The sequence below is a fragment of the Macrosteles quadrilineatus genome, unplaced genomic scaffold (assembly GCF_028750875.1).
Source record: "Macrosteles quadrilineatus isolate MER2022 unplaced genomic scaffold, UCM_ALF_1.0 Scaffold_8__2_contigs__length_117827958, whole genome shotgun sequence".
NCBI classification, from domain to species: domain Eukaryota; kingdom Metazoa; phylum Arthropoda; class Insecta; order Hemiptera; family Cicadellidae; genus Macrosteles; species Macrosteles quadrilineatus.
The window spans coordinates 69037985-69063427 of NW_026542601.1; the positions used below are offsets into that span (position 1 = coordinate 69037985).

Below are 25443 nucleotides of genomic sequence, written 5' to 3' on the forward strand. Positions count from 1 at the left end.
TACAGTACCAAACATAAAGGAACTACATAAGGCACCAAACACACAATAATAAATTAATGAAAAACTATATTTACTGTACAAAATATCTTACAATTATTTACAAGCGTTGAAGAAAACAAAATCATAGGTACAAGAGAGACAATGAAGAGATACAAAATGAGACTAGACTGAGGAATGGAAGAGAACCACTGCTAATCTCATGGCCTAGGTGGGATGCTTCACCTGAAAATAAACATTCTGTATTCATAAAGAATATGTATTTTTAAATAATAAAATACATTCCTCAGCAATTTTTGTCTCAGAACAATAATTAAGCTACAAAATATTTAGGCTCCAAAAGAAGGCAATTAGAATTATAGCCGGAGAACTAAGATAGAGGATATATATTCAATGGTACACTTAAGTGGTGTCTAGCACTAGTCGCTGTTGTCGACAGCAAAATTCTATTTGTTGTTTCCCATCGCTCTCCTCCCCCTCCCCTTATCATTACATACTAATGAGGTTTTAAATTATTGAAAAACAAGAAACAAATTGTAAACAAAACACAACCTCTATGTAGAGTGCACCGGACAGAACTAACAATAAAATTATCTTGAGCTGTTCCATAAGGATGAGAAACTTACTAAGGAACTATGTTTTATCTATGGTATTATTTAGTGTGTATACAAACCTCTTTGCTCATTTTCAATTTTTGATGCTATCATTTCACGCTCTTTGGCATCTTCCTCTTCCTCAAACTCTGGTAGATCTTCTTCTTTGACACTCAGATCTGTCAACATGACACATATTATAATTATCTTCAATACATATAAACAGGGTATCATCAATTAAGACGTATTGAAATAAACTATAACTAAAACTGTTGCCTCTGATATGCTGTTCGCCTCAACATATTAGTAAAAAAATGTGTAATCATGTTCCAATGTTCTGAATGTTTAAACTGTAATTTTATCATTATATGCTATAAATTGAGCAACATGCATAATTTTATTAGCCTAGCGAATTTCCCATATAGGGAATAATAATCAACTATTACTTTTACAGTTGGTCTCATGGTAAGACCTTTAGACTCGGGACCAATTTACTCTTTTGTTTTGATGTCCCCAGAGGCCAAAAACACCTGTTGTTCATTCAATACATGTGTCAGTTATCAACATAACTTGAGTAAAGCCATCATATTTTGAATAAATCCGATACAAACGTGTGAACCTACATTTATTTGAACGAGTTAGCGTGATTGCACTAGAGCTTAAGAAGACAAAAATTTGTATATATTAAACTGTTTTTGTATGCCTAATAGTGGTAATAGTTATCGAGAGAATAAAAAACCCGTCAAATTAAAAATTCGATCCAATGTAATCTAAAAGGTAGCTTGCAACAAGTGACAATTTCAATATTATATTTTTTTATTATGAAGTGACACAGCTCTTACCATCTGAAGGATAATTCTAAAATTAGATTTAATACGAGGTTTTGTGTGCTTGGTCACTAATATTATTTACAAAATAAAGTTTTCACTTTATCCACACATTCCCATCTGTGATAAGAGGAATCAAATGACAAAAATTTCAACCAATTTATAAGGGTACCTAAATAAAGTTATGTTTAGTGTAGGCTATAGGAAACAAAAGTAATTGCACTGTGCAAAGTTGTATATACAAGGCCCAAAGACCACAGAAGAGTGAGTGTTAGATGAAAATTAATCAATCAAAAATAGATGACAAGGTTGCAAATCCTGAGATGGAAATCTTACTTTGCAACACAACGAATGTTGGATCTTCACTAGTGACGAGGTGTTCTCCGTGAGAGGTGGATTCTGCTAACTCTGTAAATTATATTTAGTCTACAGTAACATATGGAGAACCGGTGTTAACTCTGATACCGCTAAATATCAGTCTATATTTTATATAGTTTTGTTTGAGAAAAAGCTTTAGGCTAGGATTGTTATTTTTTAAATACAGAAATAGCAGCTATCAATTCTCAGGGATCTTTAGAAAAAGTCCAGGTAGGAGGTAGGACATATTGACATATAACACAATTGTAGGACATTGTTTTAGTCCCCTGGGGAAGGTGTCAAAAAAGTGTACGGTAAACAAAAAGAGTTGTAAAAAAAAGCTGGCAAATTATATTCCAAAAATATGTATGTAGCAATATAGAAAATTAAAAATGAAGTAGTAATAGAAAGTTGTAAAAAAATAACACAAAGTTTCAAATGAAAATTTCAATTTATTATTTTTTGTTAAGAAATATGTACTGGTAAGCTTATAATGATAAATATAAAAGTTTACATAATGAAGTACAGTAGTATGTGTTTCATACTTCAACTTCCCCCAGTGGGGTAAAAATTAAAAGCAAATATCTCATTTATTGATTTCTCATGCTTCTCATGTACCATAAGTAGTTTTTTGGGACTTCTTTAGCTAGAAATGTAGATAATGTAGGATGTGTAATAAAAAATTAATTTATCAGGATGATATATAAAAAATAAAGTAGAAACATAATAGCTTTGACTATTGACGCAACTAGACATTCCACCCCAAAAAGTTAAAGTTGTTGCCAGTTATTTAATAAAAATCGTCCTAAGCTGGAAATTTTACCTTTTCCTTTGGTAGCGAATCTGAATATGTGTGAGGGTCGACTCCAGCCAAACCTGTTCCGTGACAGGACGGCAGCCTCGTATACCATGGAGCCCTGCAGTCCAGGCACAGTGTAGGACTGTGAGTGTATGGGACCAGGAGACAGTGAGTCAGCGGGCACTATCATCTCTGCCCAGTCTGTTTGTTCTGATGAACTCTGTAAACATTTGTAGGTTATAACACCATGTAGCCCTGCAGTCCAGGCACAGTGTAGGACTGTGAGTGTAAGGGACCAGGAGACAGTGAGTCAGCGGGCACTATCATCTCTGCCCAGTCTGTTTGTTCTGATGAACTCTGTAAACATTTGTAGGTTATAACACCATGTAGCCCTGCAGTCCAGGCACAGTGTAGGACTGTGAGTGTAAGGGACCAGGAGACAGTGAGTCAGCGGGCACTATCATCTCTGCCCAGTCTGTTTGTTCTGATGAACTCTGTAAACATTTTGTAGGTTATAACACCATGTAGCCCTGCAATCCAGGCACAGTGTAGGACTGTGAGTGTATGGGACCAGGAGACAGTGAGTGAGTTGTTGATCCATAGAGAGTTGTTACCTAAAAGCTTTCCTGCAACTGTCTGTAAATGTGAAAGGTTGGAGAGGCCCTTATAGCCTTTTCAATCAAACCACATATTTATGTTACATATCATAACTAAACACAATATTTTATTTATATTAAAAATCTGCACCTGATGTTTCCTGAACATGAGCTTGTACTCTATGATTGGTGAGTAACTTTCCACCTCCCAGATGAGTGTGTAGTTGTGCAAGTTGGACTGTCTCGGGCCTCTCTTGAACTCCGCAGGATTTGCCACTCCTGTAAAATAATTAAGTCATATTACTGTTAATATTATTTCAAATAAAAATTAATTTCAAATCCTTTACATTAGAAGTAATTAAGATTACAAATTGATAAGTGAATGATAACTTTATCACATATAAGGGGTTAGTTTATACATATTTATGTTTTGAATAGCAACGATGAAAAAGTACCAAATGAGTTTGGTTTTAGTGCAAATTAACATATCTTTAATAAGTATTGTAAATATTTAGGAGGTTCTTATGAGACAATACTAAGAGGAGGCATATTTTGATGCTCAAATGCATCAAAATATGCCTCATACAATTTACATATGACCAATTGACAATTGACCATTCAACATACAGTATACTAGTCTATAATGTATGTTACTTATAAAAAACCAAAATGTGCAATCTTAATCTGTAATACCAATCCCAATGCTAACAAGCGCTTCGAATATCCTATACACAGCTATACAGGTGTACAAGTAAAATAAATAAACTAAATTTAAAATATCTTCCATAAATTTTTAAATTTTGTCGTTTAATTTATTGGCTTGGGTCTTATTCGCAAGGAATCAATTATTTATAATTATTGCTGTTTCAGAATTTCTAAACGTAAATTAGACTATTACCTTTGATTATGGATGAAACGATGAAACTATACGTTTTAATTCCATGTTAAAGTTTTTCCCATTGTATAAAAATGAATGTAGTTTAATGGAGCCATCCAAGCAACAAAGTGTGCTGAAGTAAATTGTTGGTTTCTGTTGTAAGCTATAGTTTCTATTATTGCATCAACTACGTAAGTACAGTAACAAAAATAAAGGGGAGAAAATTTAATTTTTAACAAAGCAAAGTATAGCACACTCTAAAAAGCTCATTCAAGCATAGACAAAAAGAATTAAATATAGACTGTCAGCCGTGCTGTGGTTACCATGGTTACCATAAGTTCCGGCGCACACCGCTGTAGTTTACGTAGCGCGTACGCTGTAACTACCATGGCGATCCCAGCGGTGTGCGCCAGAACTTATGGTAACCGCAGCACAGCTGACGGTCTATATTTAATTCTTTTTGTCTATGATTCAAGCTAGGATACACAAAGACCAAAAGCCTTTTTGTCCAACTTAAACATTTCTATAATCGATCAAACAGTTAATAACCAGCTCAAGATAAAGCCTTATTCAGTTCACCTGATAGATGGATGCTCTGTTGTGCGCGTCCGAACATGTTAGTCGCTCTGCAGGTGAAGAGACCGAGATCACCAACGGTCACTCTTTTGATGATCAGTTTGTGTTTGTCTCCTTCCCTGTACGCCATGATCCGTCCGTCTCCCAACTCTACGGCTCTTTCATCCAGGAACCACTCCACCTAGACAACTTGTGTGTTAGATATATTATTTTCAGTGCATGATTTAAAAAAAAATATTGATTTTCACAAAAATATTCCAAAAAAATACCTGCTACTCCAGCAGCCACAAATTTGTTTGTTTTTGTTCAAAATATTTTTAGTATGTTTTGAATTTTTTGGAGAGTCAATTTGTTTTGTAATAAATAATCAATGATTAATTGTTGTCCTGAGGTTATCCTGATCTTAAATAATGTTAAACATAGTTCTAAAAGAATACAGCATCACAGCCACGCGTATGGATAGAAATGGAGACATATAATTAAATTTATGCATTTTCCTTCTCTCCCACCTTGTCTATGCTGACAACATTTTTAAAATACAAAAGTGTCTAGAGATTGGAAAACCAAAACATGGATTAGGCCTATATGGATTTATATTGAGTTTCTCAACACTCACACTAAACATCTCTGATCTGATTTATTACTGAACTGTTTTGTACATCACTAAAGACTAAAATCATTAATGCAACCAGTAAATAAAAATGCATATTACATGTTATTTTTATAAATTAAAAACTTTATCTTTCATGGTTAATCACTGTATGCAATCTTTAAGCAACCTTTTGTTGAGATATCAATGACAACTCTTTGCTTACTTTTGCCTCAGGATCAGCATGGACTGTACAACTGATTTCAGCTCGTTCACCAGGAGCAGAATGTACCCACAACCGCTCGGCTCCTACTTCTGGTCGATCTGTAATCAAGAGAGGTGATACTGTATTTGGGGGAAAAATCATAGGAAAAATAAACAACTTTTTAACATAGAGTGAATAAGAGCAATAGGATTAAGGCACTATAGGGCAGTAATTCACTGTGATGGAAGCCATGTGCATGTTTTTGACATGCTCAACGACTCATAGGCGGGTTACACACCGGTTACGCAGATAATGTCGCCGATATTTCTGATGTCGCGGGCATGATGTCTGCGACATATAATAAAATACAACCATGGGAAGAGGCACGTGCTGGCGACATGAAAGTGAAGGAATCACAACATTCATCAGTTTTAATAATGTAATCGTCAGAAGAAAATGATATGTTGTTGCTGTTGTTCTTTCTACAAAAACGCTAAAGATAACTTCATGGTAATTTTTCCAAAATACATTGTAATTAATTGTATTACAGTACTTATGTAATTTCCTTGGTGTCAATTTAAGTATTATAATATCACAATCCTACATTTCACACCATAAGGCAATTAGGTTAGTAAAAAAGTGCCAAAACTACTAGAAACGTGTTCTGCGCATGCGCGGGCCCAAGAGACAAGAGACATGTCTCTCCAAACACCGACCGGTTGGTTTGCTCGAGACATGCGTCTGCGACACAAGTCGCAGGCAACGTGTCTGCGACACTGGTGTGTAAAGCTCCATAAGTTAACATCGGTTGGTTTTCGAGGGGCATGTCGCAGGCACGAAAAATATCTGCGACCTCATGTCGGAGATACCGGTGTGTAACCCACCATAGTGTACTGAATATCTGTAGTACAAGGTTGAGTTGCATTGGTTACTTACAGAGAACTTTAAGTTTGATGTTTGCAGCCGTTGAGTCACTAACACCATTGCTTGCCGTACATTGGTAGTTGCCAGACATTTTACGATCAGTTGCCGTAAACCTCAGAGTTGCTCGGTTGTTGATCAACTCCATATCTTTTCCCTGAATAGAAAAAAGGTTGGTTTTGGTCAAGAAATGTTTGCTTGGTAACACTAGCTATAATAAATCAAATAGCACTTATCGTTTTAGCGAATTTCCCTATAGGGAAGTAGCTATTACCGTAGGTGGCACGGTAAGACCTAGACCCGGGACCGATTTACTTTTTCATTTTGATGTCCCCAGAGGCCAAAAACACCATTCGTTCAAATTTTTATATATGTATATATATATATATATATAGACTTATATATATATATATATATATATATATATATATACGTCCGTGAACGCGATAACTTGAGTAATTTTTGTCCGATTTTGATGAAATTTGGTTTAAAGGTGTAAAGCGGGATAAACTTGAATGAGTTCGCGAACCAGCACGATCGGACCATGGGAACGGGGCTTTACGGGGGGTTTTATGGGGTAAAAATTGGTTTTTCTCACTTTTGACCCTCAAAACACAAAATTTCCCGATTTCTCTTTAGACCTTTTTAAAGAGCCTAAAAAAACAAATAATTTAGTATATAAAAGTATTTTTGTTCGATTATTAGTAACGGAGAAAATTAAAAAAATTGTAAATTTAAAATTCCCATGTTATTCTTATGGAGAATATTGTCAAATGTTGTAGTTTGCTTGTTTATGGATATATTTTGATCAAACTTGGCAAATTTATTTATTTTGTACTAAGCTATCAATATTTTACTCAAAAACACACTTTATTAGTTTCCTTGTAGCAGCAAACCTAGGTACTCGTTAAACCTAATGTTATAAAATATTTAACTGAAAATCAATTCAGACAAATGGAAATTCGCTTAGTCGGCAGGTTTGCTGCGGCGGGGGTATTTAAGTTTTAGTTGAGTTCAAATTTCACTCTAAATCCTTAGAATTTCAACAGATAATTAATTAAACTGTATGTTTTGAATGTTGTACATTGTATTTGAGAGTTGTAAGATATGATGATGTATTTATGGATATTTTTGCTATGGATTGTTGTGTGTCAAAAATTAGGTATATCGTAAGCTGAACTATATTAATGGAAAATTTGGTGCCACTTGAGTTATAAATACCAGATAGACTATTAATAGTGGTTTATGAATTGATGTCTTTCTGAAGTATGTGTTTTTGTGTAGTTGTATGGATGTGTACACATCTGGAGGCCAACACCAACTTCGTATATTTATGTTATTTGAAATGTTCATGATAATACAACATACTCAGGCATTAACTGTGTGAACTCTGAACAACGCAACACACACAGTACAGTACAACTAGCAGTTGAGTCAATAACATTTTCCATAGCTACCATTGTACTATTAACTGCTAGATCCAGTAGTAATCTCTATCTCACCTTGAAGGACCAGGTAACTATCGGAGGAGGGACTCCTGTAACTATGCAGCCCATCACTACCTCCTGTCCTAGCTCAACCTCCAACACTCCACCCTCCGGCATCGTCTTGATGTGTGGTGGAACTGTACAATACCATACACAAACATCAGCTGAAGTCAATTACGGTAACTGTTTTTGCCAAACTAAAAACATAACTCTCAGATAGTGCTAATGAACAAATTTTATTTTCTTGTTATTTTAGGTGACACGATAATTAATCATGTGTAACATAAAAAGCTGCAGTTAGTTCAATAGGTTTACTTTCAATTTATTGAAAAGTTCACGTTTGAAAGAAAAACAATATTTGACAGCTTTGTATCCACCATGTTACAGAATATACAATCACAAAATCTAACAACTTGCTACACCTTTAACATGACAGTGAGATGTAAAAATAATAAAAAATAAACAGTTTTTTGCTTAACTTTTTTTAATATTAATAAGTTAGTTTTGAACTAGGTTTTGATATTTGGAAAGAGACTTTTAGGGCTTCTTTAGAATAGGTATAACTATACGGTATACTTTTTGTTTTGGGCTAGGGAACCAACTAAGGAATAATAATGATTATACGTACCCAAAACCTCTATGGCGTGAGCTTGATTCACAGGGTTCCAAGGCTCTGGCCGAACAACCTGCAAAATATTTTTATACTTCAGCAATCTTCATACTTTGTGTCTTTTTTGTACATTAGATGATGATTTGTAAAGTGTCAGAATAGATTAATTTTTGTCTTTCTCCTAACTAACATTTTAATATAAATATTGTTTATGGCAAAAGTTCAATATAACTCACCCTAATAAAAATCACATTATAATGTGTCTCCTTAATGAATTCCTCAAGAAATGGAATGGTTCCATGCTAAAACCAAAAATATAAGTTAATCCTTTTCAATCGGAAAAAGTCCTGAGTTTCCAGAAAGTTTTATTTCATTTAGAAAAAAAATTAGTTAAATGAAAGGTTCTGGTTAATTGTAGTTTCGAAGCGAGCCCCAGTTCTTGCAGTGACAAATGCTTCAAGGGAAAAAAGGTGTGAAGATTTTTTTCTACTGATAGCCTTTTTTTGAATTCAGCGTGAAAAATACTGGGTATTTTCCATAGTTTAGGCTGTTTCAGCCAAAATGCCTTTCAATCTGTTGTTTTTATACATCTTTGTTAACATTATTTAAAAGCAAATTTGTGTAAAGAAAATTAGTAAATTCAAATTGTTGTTGGTGTACAGGGAGCAGTTTATATTAAATGTATAGAAATAGGCTGCATAAAACATAGTGTTCAGAACTTAAAAACACAGTACTTGTAAATTTTATAAAGTGACAAAAAGGTATGTGCAATGTGCATGGCAAAATTGTTAGAAGTAAGGTTATGCAATTTTCACAAATTTTAATTTTTTCAACGTTGACAAATGTTTGACTGGAAACATTGACTATTGGATATAGTCAAATGTGCAATTTAATGCACTGCTGCTGGTTTTTTTTTATGTGTGACTTTGTATGCCATAATTAAGAAAATGTCTACCAATTGACGTACTTGATGTATTTCTGCCTATAAATAGTGAGTTTTCGTACCTGACAGATGTAGTCCCCAGTGTCAGAGTCTTTGAGATCCGCCACCTCCAGCGTCTGGTTGGGGAACACTCTGATGTTTGGCGGAGGAATCACAGAGGGATCCTTGGAGTCTGACAGCAACACACTGTCCTTCCACCACCTGATGTTGCTCTCACCTTCAAACAAATATTATCATATTAATCAACCGTAATTTACTGTCATTCGGCATTTAAGATCATGCAATAGACCACAGAGAAGTAAGGTACAGAGAGGAAACATTCAATATGGTATGATACACTTAAATAATGTCTAGAACATGAGGTGTTAATTAGGGTAAACAAACACCGTGCCCTCGCCCTCATGTACTACAACTCTCAAGATGGAGAAAGACCTTGTACCATGTGCAACAGGAATTTCCACATTTCCACACAGTGCTCACTATTCAGGCTCTTCCTTCTACAAAGTATATTTCTGGCACAACATACCAGAGCTGAAAGCGTTATTGTCCAGAAATCAGCACTAGCAAGCTATAAATATGTGAAAGTGTTGCTCAGAACTTGGTATTTGATGTAATGAGGGCTTTTTTGGGAGTGATTTGCTTAGTTTTAGTTTGCCACACCACGTAATGTTTAATTTAAAAAATCATTGAACTAAGTCCCACTGTCCCAGAACTGCAAGTTAAGTGTTTTTGGGATGAAGAGTGAAAAATGCAAAATGAATTGAGTCAATGATATTTTTGTTTTTATAACTAAGGTGTTTTTTTAACAAAATAAACAGATTATTTTTTAAGCAGGCCTACACAGAAAGTGAATAGGTCTTTGAAAAAAATAATCATTATTCGTACAACAATTCACTTTTCACCTTAGAATATGTATCCTGGTATGTTACAGCATCCATGCATACAAGAAAACTAATCTAATGTATATGCATTAACAATAATCATAATAAAAATATACAGTTAAACTGAGGTAGACTGTAGTTTAACAATGTTAACGGCGTTACAGTACTTCATTAATCCTCTAAAAATAATGTGTACAAGTGGTATTTTTAGTTTGGCATACCCAAGTTTTCAACATAGCAGGGTAGGAGCACAGTGTCATGCAGAAACGTTTTGATTGTTGTAGGTCTACTCTTGAACACTGGGCTGGGTACTTCCGTGCATCCACAGAAAATTGCTGGAACATAAATAATATTTCTACTTCTAATTAAAACATTTTCTGGAAATATCTTCAAGAAAATACATATGAGGCAAAATATTAATCCACTATCAGCTAAATGCAATGTTTTTGAACATTTAGGTACAGCTTAAAAACTAAACAAAAAAATATAAATTTACAAGTTAAAAATATATTTGCTCCTGCAGGTAGAGATTAAAGAGTAACAAATTCACACAACTCTGTAAAATTTAACTTAAAATAATATAAAGCAATTTTGACATAATTGCTTTTAAACGTAGTTTATAAAACTAACACGGCTTCAAATTGTGCAATATGAGATGAAAGGTCTACAAGCGGTATCCAAACTGGATGGTTTCATGTCAATGGGTCTAAACAAGTCAAATTGTTAGCCGAAGCAATTGGCTTGTACAGAATGAGACACGTAAACGATATAGGGGAGGCAGTAATTAAGTAATTGCCAGCAATAAACCGACTAAACTGCCGTGCCTACTCCTGGCCAAATAGCGTATTATTAATGACATCTGTTCCAATCTTGCAGACGTGAAAATTATCCCTACAGCCATTAATGGTAGTTAGGGCAAACTATTAAGTAATTGAGACATTTTCTCTGAAAAGGGTAGTTGAAAATACCATCTGCTAAAAACAGAGTATGGTATACAATGCCATTTTAGATATTTTTAATTTTTTTAACATAACATCTTGCAATCACTGAGAACAATTTTGTAACTTAAATATGTACAGTGAAATCTTATTTAAATACTAAAAGAGTGTGAGAGATGTGTAGGTGGGATTAATTGTCTTCACATTGCAGACTGCAAAGATAAAGAACGAAGCGACTGCGAGAGTTAGAAGGTTAATTACGTATGTAAGTGCTTCCACAGAATACGGCAACGACCGACCTAAACAGCTGTTTTATGACGTTATATCCTGGCTAATTCATCCAGGTCCAGCTGTTAAGCAAAACGTGAAATTGCGAGTTTCAAACTTTTAAGTTTACAATGATCTTATAATTTAGAATCATTGAATCAGAACCAAAATTTCTCGTTCATTTAAAAAAAATTCCAAATCAACATATACCCTCTACTAGTGACAATTATATTGTTCGAGGTTTTGTGAACCGCTATCATGTCGGATTTTCTATCAAATCAGCTGATTGTAAATCAACAATCAACCACATGAGCAGTAAAATATCTCAACCAATCAAATCAAACCAATATGAACAATTTGTGTTTACTTGGTTGACTCTAAAAAAACCTTTTTTCAACAATTGATTATCAATGTCGAGCAACATGTTTACTTTTACATACTTAAACTACCTGGCTTCTTTTAATTTATAGAAAATGAAAACCCCATACAGACTTAGCCACAAAAATACTATGCAACATTGAAGGCACAAAGTACTCGGCAAGACCGCGGAAGTCTATCCCACACCAATTGGGAACATTCCAACATCACTCCTAGAATCGCGTAAAAATGGGACGTGTTATTTTTTTACACATTGCAGCAGACCAGAGTTTAAGTGTTATTTTCTTTCAGATTATGAAATAAGTTCTAAATACAAGCAATATGCACGATTTTGCTGCTTGTGATTACACAATTTATTAGCAAACTTTAATTAGGGTATTTTAAGTAACTTTTTGATTCAAATTTTACGTGTTGGTGCTAATGGATAGGAATATAACAGATACGTTTAACAAAATGTGATTCAATTATACTTGTATTGTAAACATTTACATGACGGTAATACAAATACTGTACGTATATAAAATATGTTACGATGATTGTCCGGGAGTCTCCGATGGTGCCTGAAGATGACTTGTCGAAATCGACCAGTCATTGTAACATTTTTACATATTTACCGTCTTATGTTTGCAGTATAGTTTCAATATATCGGATAGTGTAGGAATGCGTTTTTTTTTTATTTTTTACATTCCTATAATAATTGGGGAATAGTTATTTTAACCCCGTGACCTAAATAACTTTCATGATCAGCAATACTTGACATTTATCGTGTCGTTCTGGAAAAGCAAATCAATTAAATTCCTATATTAGTACAAAATCTGATTAAATTTCAATCGCTATTGTGTCAATCAAACTCCCCGAGACAAAATCTTTTACAGTAATTTTTATAATAGTTGAGTTATCAGTTAACTGACACCAGCCTGTTCGATATAGAAAGTAGCGATAACAATCCCGTCGTTGCAACAATTGGTACAAACTGGGTCTTTGTGTGAAGCTTTGTGGTACAATTGGAAGATGGACCCACCTTCAATAGCTTCTAACTTTCAATTGAACGATATACGGGCCGTGGGCGGGTGTTGTGGGAACTTATACTCACTGCTACCGTCTACCTCGGCAAACAAATAAGTGCGAATGTTTATCGTTAAAGAAAATAGTGTTTTTATACGTCCCACCTTTACATCATAGGAAACCCTATGATGTTAACCCTACGAACCCTTTTACACAGTATTTAGTCCTAGAGAGTTACTGCATTATCACTTAGCTACTAATCCTTTGGTGGTTGATGGGATTTGAGCCCAGGACCTCATCAGAGACCGCAGTCCCGCTCTCTTCTTTTACATCAGCTCGCTTCCCATAGAATAGTATTGGTTGTACTATAGTTACTTTTAAATGCTGGGTACAAATTCTATGTAGTAGTTTTTGAATTTACTTTTGATTTGAGATCTAAATATACTGTAACTTCACGGGAACATCACATATAGCTGGGTAGTTAAGTGGAAAGTGTCTGCATAGTAATTAGAAGGTCGCCAGTAAGATGCTGGAAAAAGGTAAGCTTTTTGATGTTTAGGAAATTGTTGCGGCGCGTGATGGTACGCCAATGTTATGGAAAATAATAAAAGAAACTAACACTTTAAAAACGAACTATGAATTTATTGATGTGATGATATAAGTGGACTGTATAAATGATTGACTAAGATGCTATAACGAAACAACTAATGCGAATGTACTATTGAATGCGAATTAAGACTAATGAAATACGTGGAGGGGTCTGCCTCACACGTCCTATGCGAAAACTATACGAAACGAACTTGACAATGTGATGCTAGTTGAGACACTGAATATGACTGAATAAAAGACACCTTCCTCGCCCTCTATTGGGGTTGCAACTTTCTAAAAGTGGTGAGGAAGGGCCCGTCCTTTCGCAGAAGGACGATGGTTTATGGCTCTGTTACCGGTGCTAAAAGCCGACAACTGCCCTTGAAAAGAATGCATGTTTGCTCCTTCACAACTCTAAGTTAAAACTACATATGAAAATAGCATTTATAATAATTAGCTAATAAAATATCGTAATGAAACACACAATCAGAAATATTTACAATAACTCTCCTCAACATTCTCCCCCCTTGAAAGTGTACATCTTTCAACTATTTGAATATTGCAAAAATCTAATTAAATTGAAATTGATACAATAATTACAAGACTGTTGTATTTACAAACAAATGAATTTACCATGTTGAAATGATAGAAGAAACACAATGACACAAATCGACACGAGTTAAGTACGTATAAAACCTTGTAAAATACCTTATGTGCTAAACACGTATATGATTTCTACAATGTAAACAAGTTAAATGATAAAGCTTTGAATATACACATGAAAAATCAGAACTCCTGATAATTTGTTGATAACCTAATAAATGCAACTAACAATGACACACTAAATTGTACAAAACGAGATTATAAGACTCTAAAGTTAAATTGTTAAGTGCAAAAATAGTTAGAATCATGCTTCTACGGTTTTTTAATATCTAACACAATGCTACAAATCCTATTTACAACGATTGAGTACATTATTGACTGTACAACATAAGAACACGAGTATTTAAGTATATTTAAACAATAAAACAACAACATGATGATGTAATTAATATGAATAAAGTGATTATGAATGAATATGCTACTAATCTTGTAAAACGACAGTAAAATGACTAAAATGATAACACTTTTATATACGACATGATAGCTATGTTACTTTAAATAATCAATAACAAAAAGAATTAAACGCAAATCATAGCCACTTAAATACATACAAGCTAGATAAATGATTAGATGCACGAAAATGAAATACCATACAACAATTAATGATGTGCAAATCGATTAATTAACCCTAACAAAGATTAATTATAATAATAATAACGATTGATCTGATTGGTTATTCAAAATGCAATAACAAAACTACTATGAAAACGATGAAAAGTTACAATGCAAAATACTACAACTATTAAAAACATAACTAAAGCTTTATATTTGAAACATTGATTTATCCTAAAATTTATCCTAAATGTAGATTTCTATGTTACACTTTCACTATTTGGCTTGGAGATTTTTACTATTTACACTACCACTTTTACGACTCACTCACTGACACTTGACCCAGATGGTTGACAAGGGTAGTTCCCAGCTGTTGCAGTGTGTGACGTCACTCCACGGGTAGGACGCACAGACGGTTGACAGTTGTTGTTTTGGCGGTTGCAACTCGTACTCGGCCGTCGTCTCCAGGGTGGACCTCTGTGATGCGTCCGGTGACCCACTTCATCGGCGGTAGGTTGTCCTCTCGTATGAGCGCAAGTTGACCAGAAGTGATGTTGGTGGTCACTGATGTCCATTTTGACTCGATTAACCATCTTTGAAGCTGTTGCTGGAAGGCTACGTAATCCTTTGAACCATTTGCTCGGAGGTGTACTTCCCATTTTTGATTCTGTGTCCAGACGATGAAGCGATCTATGAGTTTCATTAGTTTGTCCTTCTGAAACCTTTCCTGAAGCTACCCATCCTAAGCTAGTCTTTTGAAAGATGGGCGCTCCCTTCTGGGGCCGCATTTGTCCGATTCCCAGAAGGTTCATAAATAACTCGGCGCCAACTAGTATATCAATGGGTCCGGGGCAATTAAACTGTGGATCTGCTAATGTAAGTGAAGATGGGATATTCCAGGATTTTGTTTCAACAAAAGAATGGGGTAGGTCTTGAGTTATTTATTGTAGGTAACACGAGACAGGTTAGTGTTGATTTGTACGAATTCCATCTTGATTGAATGGTACATTTGGTGACGTGAGTTGCAGATGAAAGTGTTTCACCTACACCTTTTATCTGAGTTGAGAATTTCTGTTTGGACAAGTGTAATTTCCTAACCATATCTTCTGTGATGAAGTTGGATTGGGAAGCAGAATCCAGTAGTACCCTACATTGATGTTTGTTTCCAATTGCATCTTCTATATCTACTACGGCTGTTGGGAGTAGTACGTGATTATTCGTAACGTGTGACGTCAGTGTTGCTGGGGGTGGAGCAGATCTTGATTGTGTCTCGGATGATGTACATGGGTTGACATTGAAGTGTAAAAGTGTGTTGTGTTTTTTGCTGCATGTTTTGCAACTACTTGATTTGCAGTCTTTGATCAGGTGGTCCTTTGAAAAACAATTTATGCACAAACCTAGTTTTTTGACCGTTTGAAGCCTGTCTGATACAGTGAGTTTTAGAAATTTACCCCACTGATACAAATTGTGATTGCTATCACACAGAGTACAAGTTGGTGTGCTACTGCTGCTTACTAGAGACTGCGTAAATTTCAGAGGATGTTGTGGTTTCGGAAATGGTAATGTTGGGGGTTTGGAGCTATATGTGTTCGGTCTATTGGTTTCAAGTGATTCCAAAACATTACAACGGGTTTCTAGGAATTTCGAAAGTTCGTTGAACGTTGGGATTTCAGTCGTAACTTGCTGATTTTCCCAGAGCTTGACTGTGTTGTAGTCAAGTTTTCTAGTTGTTATGTGTACTAACAAACAGTCCCAATGTTCTGTGGGCTGACCTAAAGAAGCTAGGGCCCTAATGTGCTGATTTAAAGAATCTAGAAGGTGACGAAGAGCTACACCAGATTCTTTATCTATTCTCTTCAGATCAAAAATTGAAGAGACATGGTTGTTTACAATAATTCTTTTGTTTTCGAATCTACTTTTCAATAAATTCCAAGCTGTCTCATAATTTGATGAGGATACTTCAAGCGAATCTATAACTTTAAGGGCTTGGCCTTGAAGGGAAGATTTTAAATAGTGAAACTTTTGCACGGATGAGAGGGTGTTGTCATCAATTAGAGTTCTGAACAGTTCCTGATAATGAAGCCAATCTTCATATTTTCCTCCAAACGTGGGCATTTTTATTGTAGGTAGTTTAACTTGGGATGCTACAGAGGATTGGTGACTATTTGGTGGCAATGATTCACTATTTTCTGTTGGTTTGGGAAGTAAAGCTTTTGATTTAGCTAAAAGTTTGAAATATTGATTTTCAAATGACTCTCTCTCCAAATCGTAGTCAGTATCGGAGTCTGCCAGTTCTATATCTGACTGTACTGAATCAAACTCCGATAGCAAATCCCTAACTATGGACATCCTATCTTCCAGCTGAGATAACTCCTGGGCTTGGTCTATGTCTACTCTATCAAGGAAAGATTTGAATCTGGTTAATTTTGACTTGATCATAGCTCTTTTAGAGACAAGCTTCCTCATTTCTTCGGCCATTTTAGCTTGCTTGAACAAAGGAAAAGGAATGAGGACTTACTTTTGTGAAGATGATGGTGGTAATCCAAAACACAAAGTAGAATAAAACACTTGTCACTACGATTGTTCACTGCGAATGTTCACTAACACCGTTCACGATGACTGTTCACTCGCACGATATCGCGAATCCGGCTCGAAGGACCATGTTGCGGCGCGTGATGGTACGCCAATGTTATGGAAAATAATAAAAGAAACTAACACTTTAAAAACGAACTATGAATTTATTGATGTGATGATATAAGTGGACTGTATAAATGATTGACTAAAATGCTATAACGAAACAACTAATGCGAATGTACTATTGAATGCGAATTAAGACTAATGAAATACGTGGAGGGGTCTGCCTCACACGTCCTATGCGAAAACTATACGAAACGAACTTGACAATGTGATGCTAGTTGAGACACTGAATATGACTGAATAAAAGACACCTTCCTCGCCCTCTATTGGGGTTGCAACTTTCTAAAAGTGGTGAGGAAGGGCCCGTCCTTTCGCAGAAGGACGATGGTTTATGGCTCTGTTACCGGTGCTAAAAGCCGACAACTGCCCTTGAAAAGAATGCATGTTTGCTCCTTCACAACTCTAAGTTAAAACTACATATGAAAATAGCATTTATAATAATTAGCTAATAAAATATCGTAATGAAACACACAATCAGAAATATTTACAATAACTCTCCTCAACAGAAATTGTCCCTTACATGTCATTCATTCAACATACATTCATTCACTTGCCTTTGCTTTAATAAGCCTTTAATTCAGGCGTTATATATGTAATATAATCTAAACCTATAACACAGCGAATAATTTTGTTGTCTACCTATTCGAGTCTATCTAATGGGGCAGTTAAACAATAAAACGCCCTAGGTTTAAATTCTTTACAAATGCGTAAGGTACGTAACTACAAAAAATATAGATTAACCATACTCATGGCAAATGTGAGTCTTTTCTGATTCTAAACTTTTAATTTAAATTCTCTCACACATGCCTAAGTAATCTCACCACCTAATTAAATTTCTATATCTGCCTGCCGAAACAATACATGGTATTACACTGGGCTATTTCGCTCCCTCTGCTGACAGAAGGGTTGTTAAAATGTTCCAAAGAGCTGATATTCACTGTGCTATTTAAGGACTACATCCTCTTCAGTCTAACAGAGGGGTTGCATGATACAGTACAATGATATAACATGCAGCCTGACCGGTTAGCGTCGTGGCTACCCGCGGTGTCGTGTTACTGTCAACAGTGTCAACAATCAACACATCAAACACATCAGGACCGTGGTCTGTACCGGACCACTGGCTGACAATATAAACGGTCTGTCACTTGGTGTCAAATAATAAATAGCTTATTCCCTATATGAGAAATTCGCTAAAAGTGAAATTTTTTTAACACTATGGGAACCGACAAATCAGCTGATAAAACTGATCCTGATGAAACAGCTGACCATAGTAGATAACAATGCTACACTACATTCTACACGCATCTTGTATAATAAATCAGCCATAAATACGATACCGTACCAAAATTTCGTTTTATTCTTAAGCACGGGTCACACTAGGCTGGCATCAGCGGCGAATTGAAAGAAGCCGCGACTGTCAGCTTAATGTGACCACAAAATTCGCAGCTGACACTGAGCTGACTCAGCCTGGATTGGTGAGCCGGTGATGCTGGTGCCAGCTGCTGATCACCAGCGGCTTGCAAACAGCCTAGTGTGACCCGTGCTTAAGTGTGATTAATTGATCTTGTGAACCAGTGAGCAGTTCTTACCAGGTTTGCTCACAAATGCTGTGTACTTTGTTATGTCTTGTTTGTAGCTCAAACTGTACTTCCAAATTCCGATGCGGAGTAATGAATCATATCGTATATCTCAGGATACGAGACTAAAAAAAAAAATGATTCATCAAATATAAAAATGGATAGCCTCCAGGATTATCAAGATATACTGTTGGAAATTATCTATAAAAATTGAAAAACATAAAATTACCTTAACAAATTTATAATTTCCAAACCATTTTAAGGGAATGACATTTTTATAGAAAATTCAGGTTAAGTGTAAGAAAGGGCCATGTGGCCCTAACTTTGCCTAAAAAATAAACGATTTTTCATTTCATTTAATTTTTTTTACAGTTGGTATTTTTTTTTACTCATGGTAAACGTCACTAAATTGGGATAATTACGATTATTGCGAATCTTTTAAGAGCACGTGTCGATTTTGACTAAATTTAAGACATCACCGTCAAATAATGTACATGTTTTGGAATGCAAATTCATCGTTAGGAAAACGGAAACACCAGCAAACCAACCAACCATACTTTCCGCCCGTACTGACAGTATAGCACCATTGACTATTGGATTGATAGTCAAAGATAGCACTGTCCAGCGTCCACGAATACTAGAATAGACAGGGTATGGATCATAAACCTAAACAAATGGTGTTACTGGCCCGAAAATAAACACGATTTAACATTGCATGGAACTGTTTAAAACGCATGCTATTAGTATATGACTTGGGCCAGCAACGTCATTTATGTTTATGCTTCATACCGGTTCTGTTCTAATATTCGTGCTATTCGTATAGCATAAATGCCCATCAAGTTGTAACCGTTAACAGCCCAGATAGTATTACAGGCGAATTCGTGTGGTTTGTTTTATTTTTATTTTATTCTATCGTGTTTGGTAATTATGATTGAAGATGTGGAAATACTAATTTTCAAACAGAAAAAACTGTGTGCGGATTAAGTTTAATAGTGTAATTCATTACAAACCCATTTAATAGGTTCAAAATTCATTGCATTAGATATACCTATGGCAATGCAATCAATTTATCGGATTTATTGATGAAATATTACCTTTTGTTCTAAAAAATTACCATTGTAGTTGTTTTAAAACTACGTACTACGAAAATTTTAATTAGTAATGTTGGTATTTATTGTTTAAGGTAAGAAAAACTCACTGCCCTTTAATACATACATTTAAAGTTCTTGAGTTATCTAGGCAGTTTAGTTTTGCAGTTACACGATTTCCTTATAAGATACGAGTGTAGTCCTAAAGGTATCGAACCAGCACCGGTCGCGACCAAACAAAAAATGTTAAAATCTGACCGTAGGTAGTGTTCTTGTTCATCCACTACTATTCTATCCCTTCCCTACTTGATGAGTAGGTGATAACGGCGTCGGTGGTTTGATAATCGACGTGCAAGTATGAATCACGTTTTGTGATTTGGGTTCTGTGGGAAGGGAGGGGGTCAACCCCTATTACAATTACTGTAGTTGCCAGTCGACAGGCACATAAATAATACAGTTTACATTAATCCTTACCCGCGTACTGTCTTGGCGCAGGTTAATAGATTTATATAAATAGGCTACAAGTCTGGATTTAGGCTAAGTACTGTTAACCAATTAGGAATAAAAATAGTGATGTTGCGCACTGCTCTGATTGTAAAGTTATATTGTTGACGTGAGATGAGCTAGATAATGGCACTGAGTCAGATTATTGGATTAATTTGTTACAATTAGTAAGCTGTGTTTAACTATATTTTTCTTTTACATCGTAGATAGTTGATCATGTAATGGTGCGGCGACAGGAACCAGTAAACTTGTGAGTGCGATTAATTTAGATACATCAATACGCAAAAATGGTAAACTAAAATACCACGAAGTGTAAAAATACGCACGATGGATTAAAAACTCTACAAGAATTTTTGTTACAAATTAAAATATACTCTTTAACAATAATACTCTTTCAACCTAGTAAACTGGTGTATAATCATTTTAAGCATAAATAGTATTACCCGTTATTGAACCATGCCGCATCGGAATTTCATTTAATTCCTTTTGTATCAAGCTATGAACCGAAACCATTTATTAAAGTTGAGCCGTTGAACGTACAAATTAAGATTTGAGCCACTAATATTAGTGATGTAAAACGTCTGAAATTTAACTATAATTTCTGGAGGTGTGGAATTTATAACTGATGATTAAACTTACACTCGGCATTTCAACACGAGCTAAACACCGATGTGGAAGTGACGAGTGTAGAGTGTAGGATATGCAGTAATTAAACCGTTGTCAACTATGATTTGATAATAGTGCTTAATAATCCTGTTCCCGGCAGCTGCCTGCGAGGCCATCGGCTCAGCTGATCAATAGGCTGTGCTGTGAACGTCTTTGAGGTACACGTACAATGTTTTATGAATAAACCCAGTTGATAACGATAACAGTCTGTGCATGTATTACATAGATCTATCTTCTCAGAACCATAGAATATTACCTATCTGTCTTTCAGTCTGTCTGTGTGATTGTCTCTTTGACTTGACAATAAATCAAAATATGACCTCCTCTTTATTAGTTTTTTTCGCAGAATCACGAGCAACCCTTTGTTGTTGGATATATTTCATAAGTTTTAGGCTAAAAATTAAATTAAAGACGTTTTCAAACAGTTTTAGAACACATTTTGATCATTAATAAATATTTACGATTTACCGATAACAGATTTACTGATAAGTTACAATACAAAGGTTTTCTGAGTTTTATAAATAAATGTATAACTCTGTACACATTTTGAGATAGGTATTGTTACTTTCAAAATCCTTCATATAGTTTCACCAGCGGTTATTTAAGCTGTATCCTTATTAGAACATTTTCCGGTTTCGCTCACACATTTGCACTGTTTTAAAACAAATATAAAAACAATCTGAAGTGTCAGTAGGCTTTGTCACTTTTTATTAATTTTTTTGTCTGTGGTGATAATGTGTTTATTATTTGATTTGTTTTGTACTCAAATACTATTTGACGTACCGGTATTCATCTGCCACCAATTGATCTGATTTAAACAAGATTTGATATTACGGTTGCAATGAACAGGTAAGGGAACAAATTTGTACATTTATTTGATTAGCTGTATTTTATACATACCGTACTCTTACACATAAATAGTAATAAATTTCTTTTTCTCTGATTGGAATTGTTAACAAGCTTGAGAGTTTACCCAACAATCAAAATCAAAATTTCTAAAATATCAAAAAAATTTATATCTTGAAGAATTTTTATTGATTGTGCACAAATAAAGAATTATTATAGTGATTTGTAAACTAATGTCACTAAAATATAATGTCTTATAAACTATATATATTAAAAAAAATAAACATCTATATACTTCTTTAAAAAAGTATGTATAGTAGGTTCGAACACAATTTAGAGTGGATTGTTTCATGGACACTATTTTATTTTTGAGACAAGTCAATTAATTGCAAGTACGCACTCAGTACCCTGTGTCTTGTTATCTTGGAAATGAAATGGATATTCTCAACTTTAACTGAGATTATAAAGCCCAACATTTAAACTTTACACTAAACTCCATCCAACCACACTAAAATTAAAAATATGAAAAATGACATAGTCTCAAAAAAATCTACAAAACTCAAGGATGTGAAGATCCAAGCTGAAATTGGTTGAAACAACTGCTTTTTAAACAACACCAAATATAACGTAAAGTAATTAAAAAAAAATAATTAAAAGTCATTTTCCTAGATAAAATGCTAAAAAATTATAAAATATTTTAATGACATTTTACTATTATGTACAATAATTTTTATAACTTCTCAATTACAGTAATTGCTTACAAAGTGGCGACTTACCATTGGCAACTAGAAGTAGGATATGTGTAGCAGTCATCCTGTGTTAGTAGTTTAGTGTTGTAGTGAGCTCACTAACCACTGACCACTGACCACTAGCCACTAACTGTCTGTAGGTGGACCTCACTGTAGAGGCATCATTACAATTACCATTCTCCCCACGCCAAGACCCTCCTACTACACACACACACACACACACTTGGCACTGTCTCTGGTGACTAATTGTATCTGTACGGATTGATAATTCCCCCTGCTGCAGAACCCTGCAGACTAAGTCAATTTCCCTTCCTTAGATTTTTTTTTATATTTACCCATGTCAGGTTTAGTCCCTATTTTAATAATAGGTGTAAAAGTACTAATGTTTGTTGCTAAAGGGAAGGTAATAAAGTGTGTTCAATATAATAAATTATTTGGGTTTTAAGCTTTACAAAATCGTTTAGAAATGGGGAAAAAATGTTATATTTTATTTTGAGGGATAAAAAGGGGAAATATATTTGTCATAAAACCCCATAAACAGTCATGCTGGTTGATGAACTCGTTTGAATAAACGTAGGTTTACAATTTTTTGTTTCGTCAAAATTGGTCCATTTTTACTTTCTCCCCCTATACCATAGTATATATGGAGAAAGTATTGTTTTCGTCAAAATTTTCGAGTTTGAGTTTTGAGTGGATATATTCGTTTTGGGTCCCCCTGGACCCAAAAAAGTGGTTTTTGAAGTGATGTCTGTGTGTGTGTGTGTGTGTGTGTGTGTGTGTCTGTGTGTCTGGATGTGTACAGAGCTAGGGACTACACCTGTGGTCCGATTTCAATGAAATTTGGTATGTAGGTTCTAATCCGTGGTATCTCCAGGCGTTTTTTTCATTTTTTTGAAATTTTGATTTTTTATGGGAATTTTCCCATAAAAACCCATAAAAAACTGGAAAAATCGGATTTTCTCAAAAATGGCCCGAATGATTTTGATAAAAATTTAGTATGTTGTAGCCCTTTAAATTCTTAACAAAATGGTACAAATCCCATTTCTATAAAAATTACGGTTCAAAAGTTATGGTAAATTATGTTATTTTCCCATAAAACTTCCATAAAATAACAAAAAAAAAAGGATTTTAGACAAAAATCCGGTTTTGATTTAACAGAGTATGTTATGATCCTTACAATTTTGATAGTTTTTGTCATTTTTTAGATAATTTTATTTTTAATGGGGATTTTCCCATAAAACCCCATAAAAAACTGGAAAAATAGGATTTTCTCAAAAATGGCCCGAACTATTTTGATAAAAATTTAGTATGTTATAGTCCTTTATATTCTAAACAAAATTATACAAATTCCATTTCTGTAAAAATTACGGTTCAAAAGTTATGGTAAATTATGTTATTTTCCCATAAAAATCCCCATAAAATAACAGAAAATCGGATTTTCCCAAAATTGGCTAGAACGATTTTGATAAAAATTTAGTATGTTATAGTCCTTTAAATTCTGAAGAAAATTGTACCTACAAATCCCATTTCCGTATATTTACTCTCACCGCTTACTCATGAGAAAGGTTGTTGACAATCTTATGGGAGAAAGTATGTGTCAGAATGCTGATACCGTTTATTACTAACCTTATTGTCCTAAGAGACTCACATGTATATGAATCCAAACGGATATTATTTTTGCTGGGGTTGTCAGAATAAAAATTTAATCAGTCCCGGGTCTAAGTCTTAGAATGATACCAACGGCAATTGGTAACGTTTTGTGGGAAGTTCACTAAAATTATCGTAATCAATAGAAATGTAAATGTCAACATCCTATATACTCCAAAAATTGGATATAGGTTACATAATATTGTTTTATATTGTTACATGAAGAGGTTAAATTTTAACCTTCAAGTTGGACAAATCAATCAACATTTAAAAGCGGTTTAGGTAAAAAAAAATGATTATTTTAAAATTAAATTATTATTGCTTCCCCTTTCATGAATCTAAGGTAAAAAGTGATAATCAAAGTACATTATTTTAAAAGAGGGAATACATTTTTTCAAGCATTGTATAACAGATGAAACAACCAACCTACGATAATTTAATGAATCATATCCAGCAATACTATGGATTAGCTTAACAGCTCTAGGCCCTATACTAAATGTGTTATTGAGGTGGTGAAAACAAGACTGACATATTCTACATAGTTACAGCTCAGTTACAGCTCTATACCACATTGGCATATCAGTTACTTCCAGCTGTTACATAAACCTGTGACCTGTCTGTCACCAAATGTGGGACAACAGATCCTTGTTGCTCTGTGTGACTCATTTGTACCATAAATTTAGAGTGTCTTCTAATAAGTATTAAGTACCGTACCAATCAGCACCACAAAATGAGCATTATATCAGTATTTTGATTGTGAGAGAAACAAGATTTTGAAAATTGAAAAAAAAACTCTAAAACTTGTCCCTCCTTCCCCCCAAATAAGTCCAATAATCAAACTTTTTCCTTGTGTTTCTATACCAATGGCTTTTTTAAATCGTTTTTAAGGGACCGGCCCAAAGCTGTGGTCTTGTTACTATTACATTTCAAAGGACCCTTTAAACACATTAAGTTGGACAGACTATAGTTTTTAAAGTTGCAGATAGTTTTTGTAAATATTGTGAAATTTATGTTGCGATC

At 34.6% G+C, this 25443-nt stretch overlaps 1 protein-coding gene across 1 annotated transcript; it reads right to left on the reverse strand.

Moving 5' to 3' along the window:
* Positions 1 to 55: 55 nt before the first annotated feature.
* Positions 56 to 22893, reverse strand: LOC129001104 (neurotrimin-like). The gene is made up of 13 exons (XM_054428278.1): positions 22804 to 22893; positions 10480 to 10593; positions 9440 to 9594; positions 8453 to 8510; positions 7840 to 7961; positions 6353 to 6494; positions 5438 to 5535; positions 4626 to 4803; positions 3321 to 3448; positions 2598 to 2793; positions 1754 to 1825; positions 671 to 769; positions 56 to 222 (listed from the first exon to the last, which is right to left on the reverse strand). The coding sequence occupies exons 1-13, from the start codon at positions 22838 to 22840 to the stop codon at positions 122 to 124; spliced, it is 1500 nt and encodes a 499-aa protein (XP_054284253.1). The 5' UTR covers positions 22841 to 22893; the 3' UTR covers positions 56 to 121.
* Positions 22894 to 25443: the final 2550 nt, after the last annotated feature.

What these genes read in the sequence shown, in the direction of transcription:
- LOC129001104 (XM_054428278.1), bottom strand. Translation starts at nt 22,840, where the DNA reads ATGACTGCTACACATATCCTACTTCTAGTTGCCAATG. An exon ending in ACAGAGCATCCATCTATCAG is followed by an intron (nt 3,449 to 4,625) that starts GTGAACTGAATA and finishes ATTATTTTACAG; the next exon opens with GAGTGGCAAATCCTGCGGAG. An exon ending in TCATGTTCAGGAAACATCAG is followed by an intron (nt 2,794 to 3,320) that starts GTGCAGATTTTT and finishes AAATGTTTACAG; the next exon opens with AGTTCATCAGAACAAACAGA.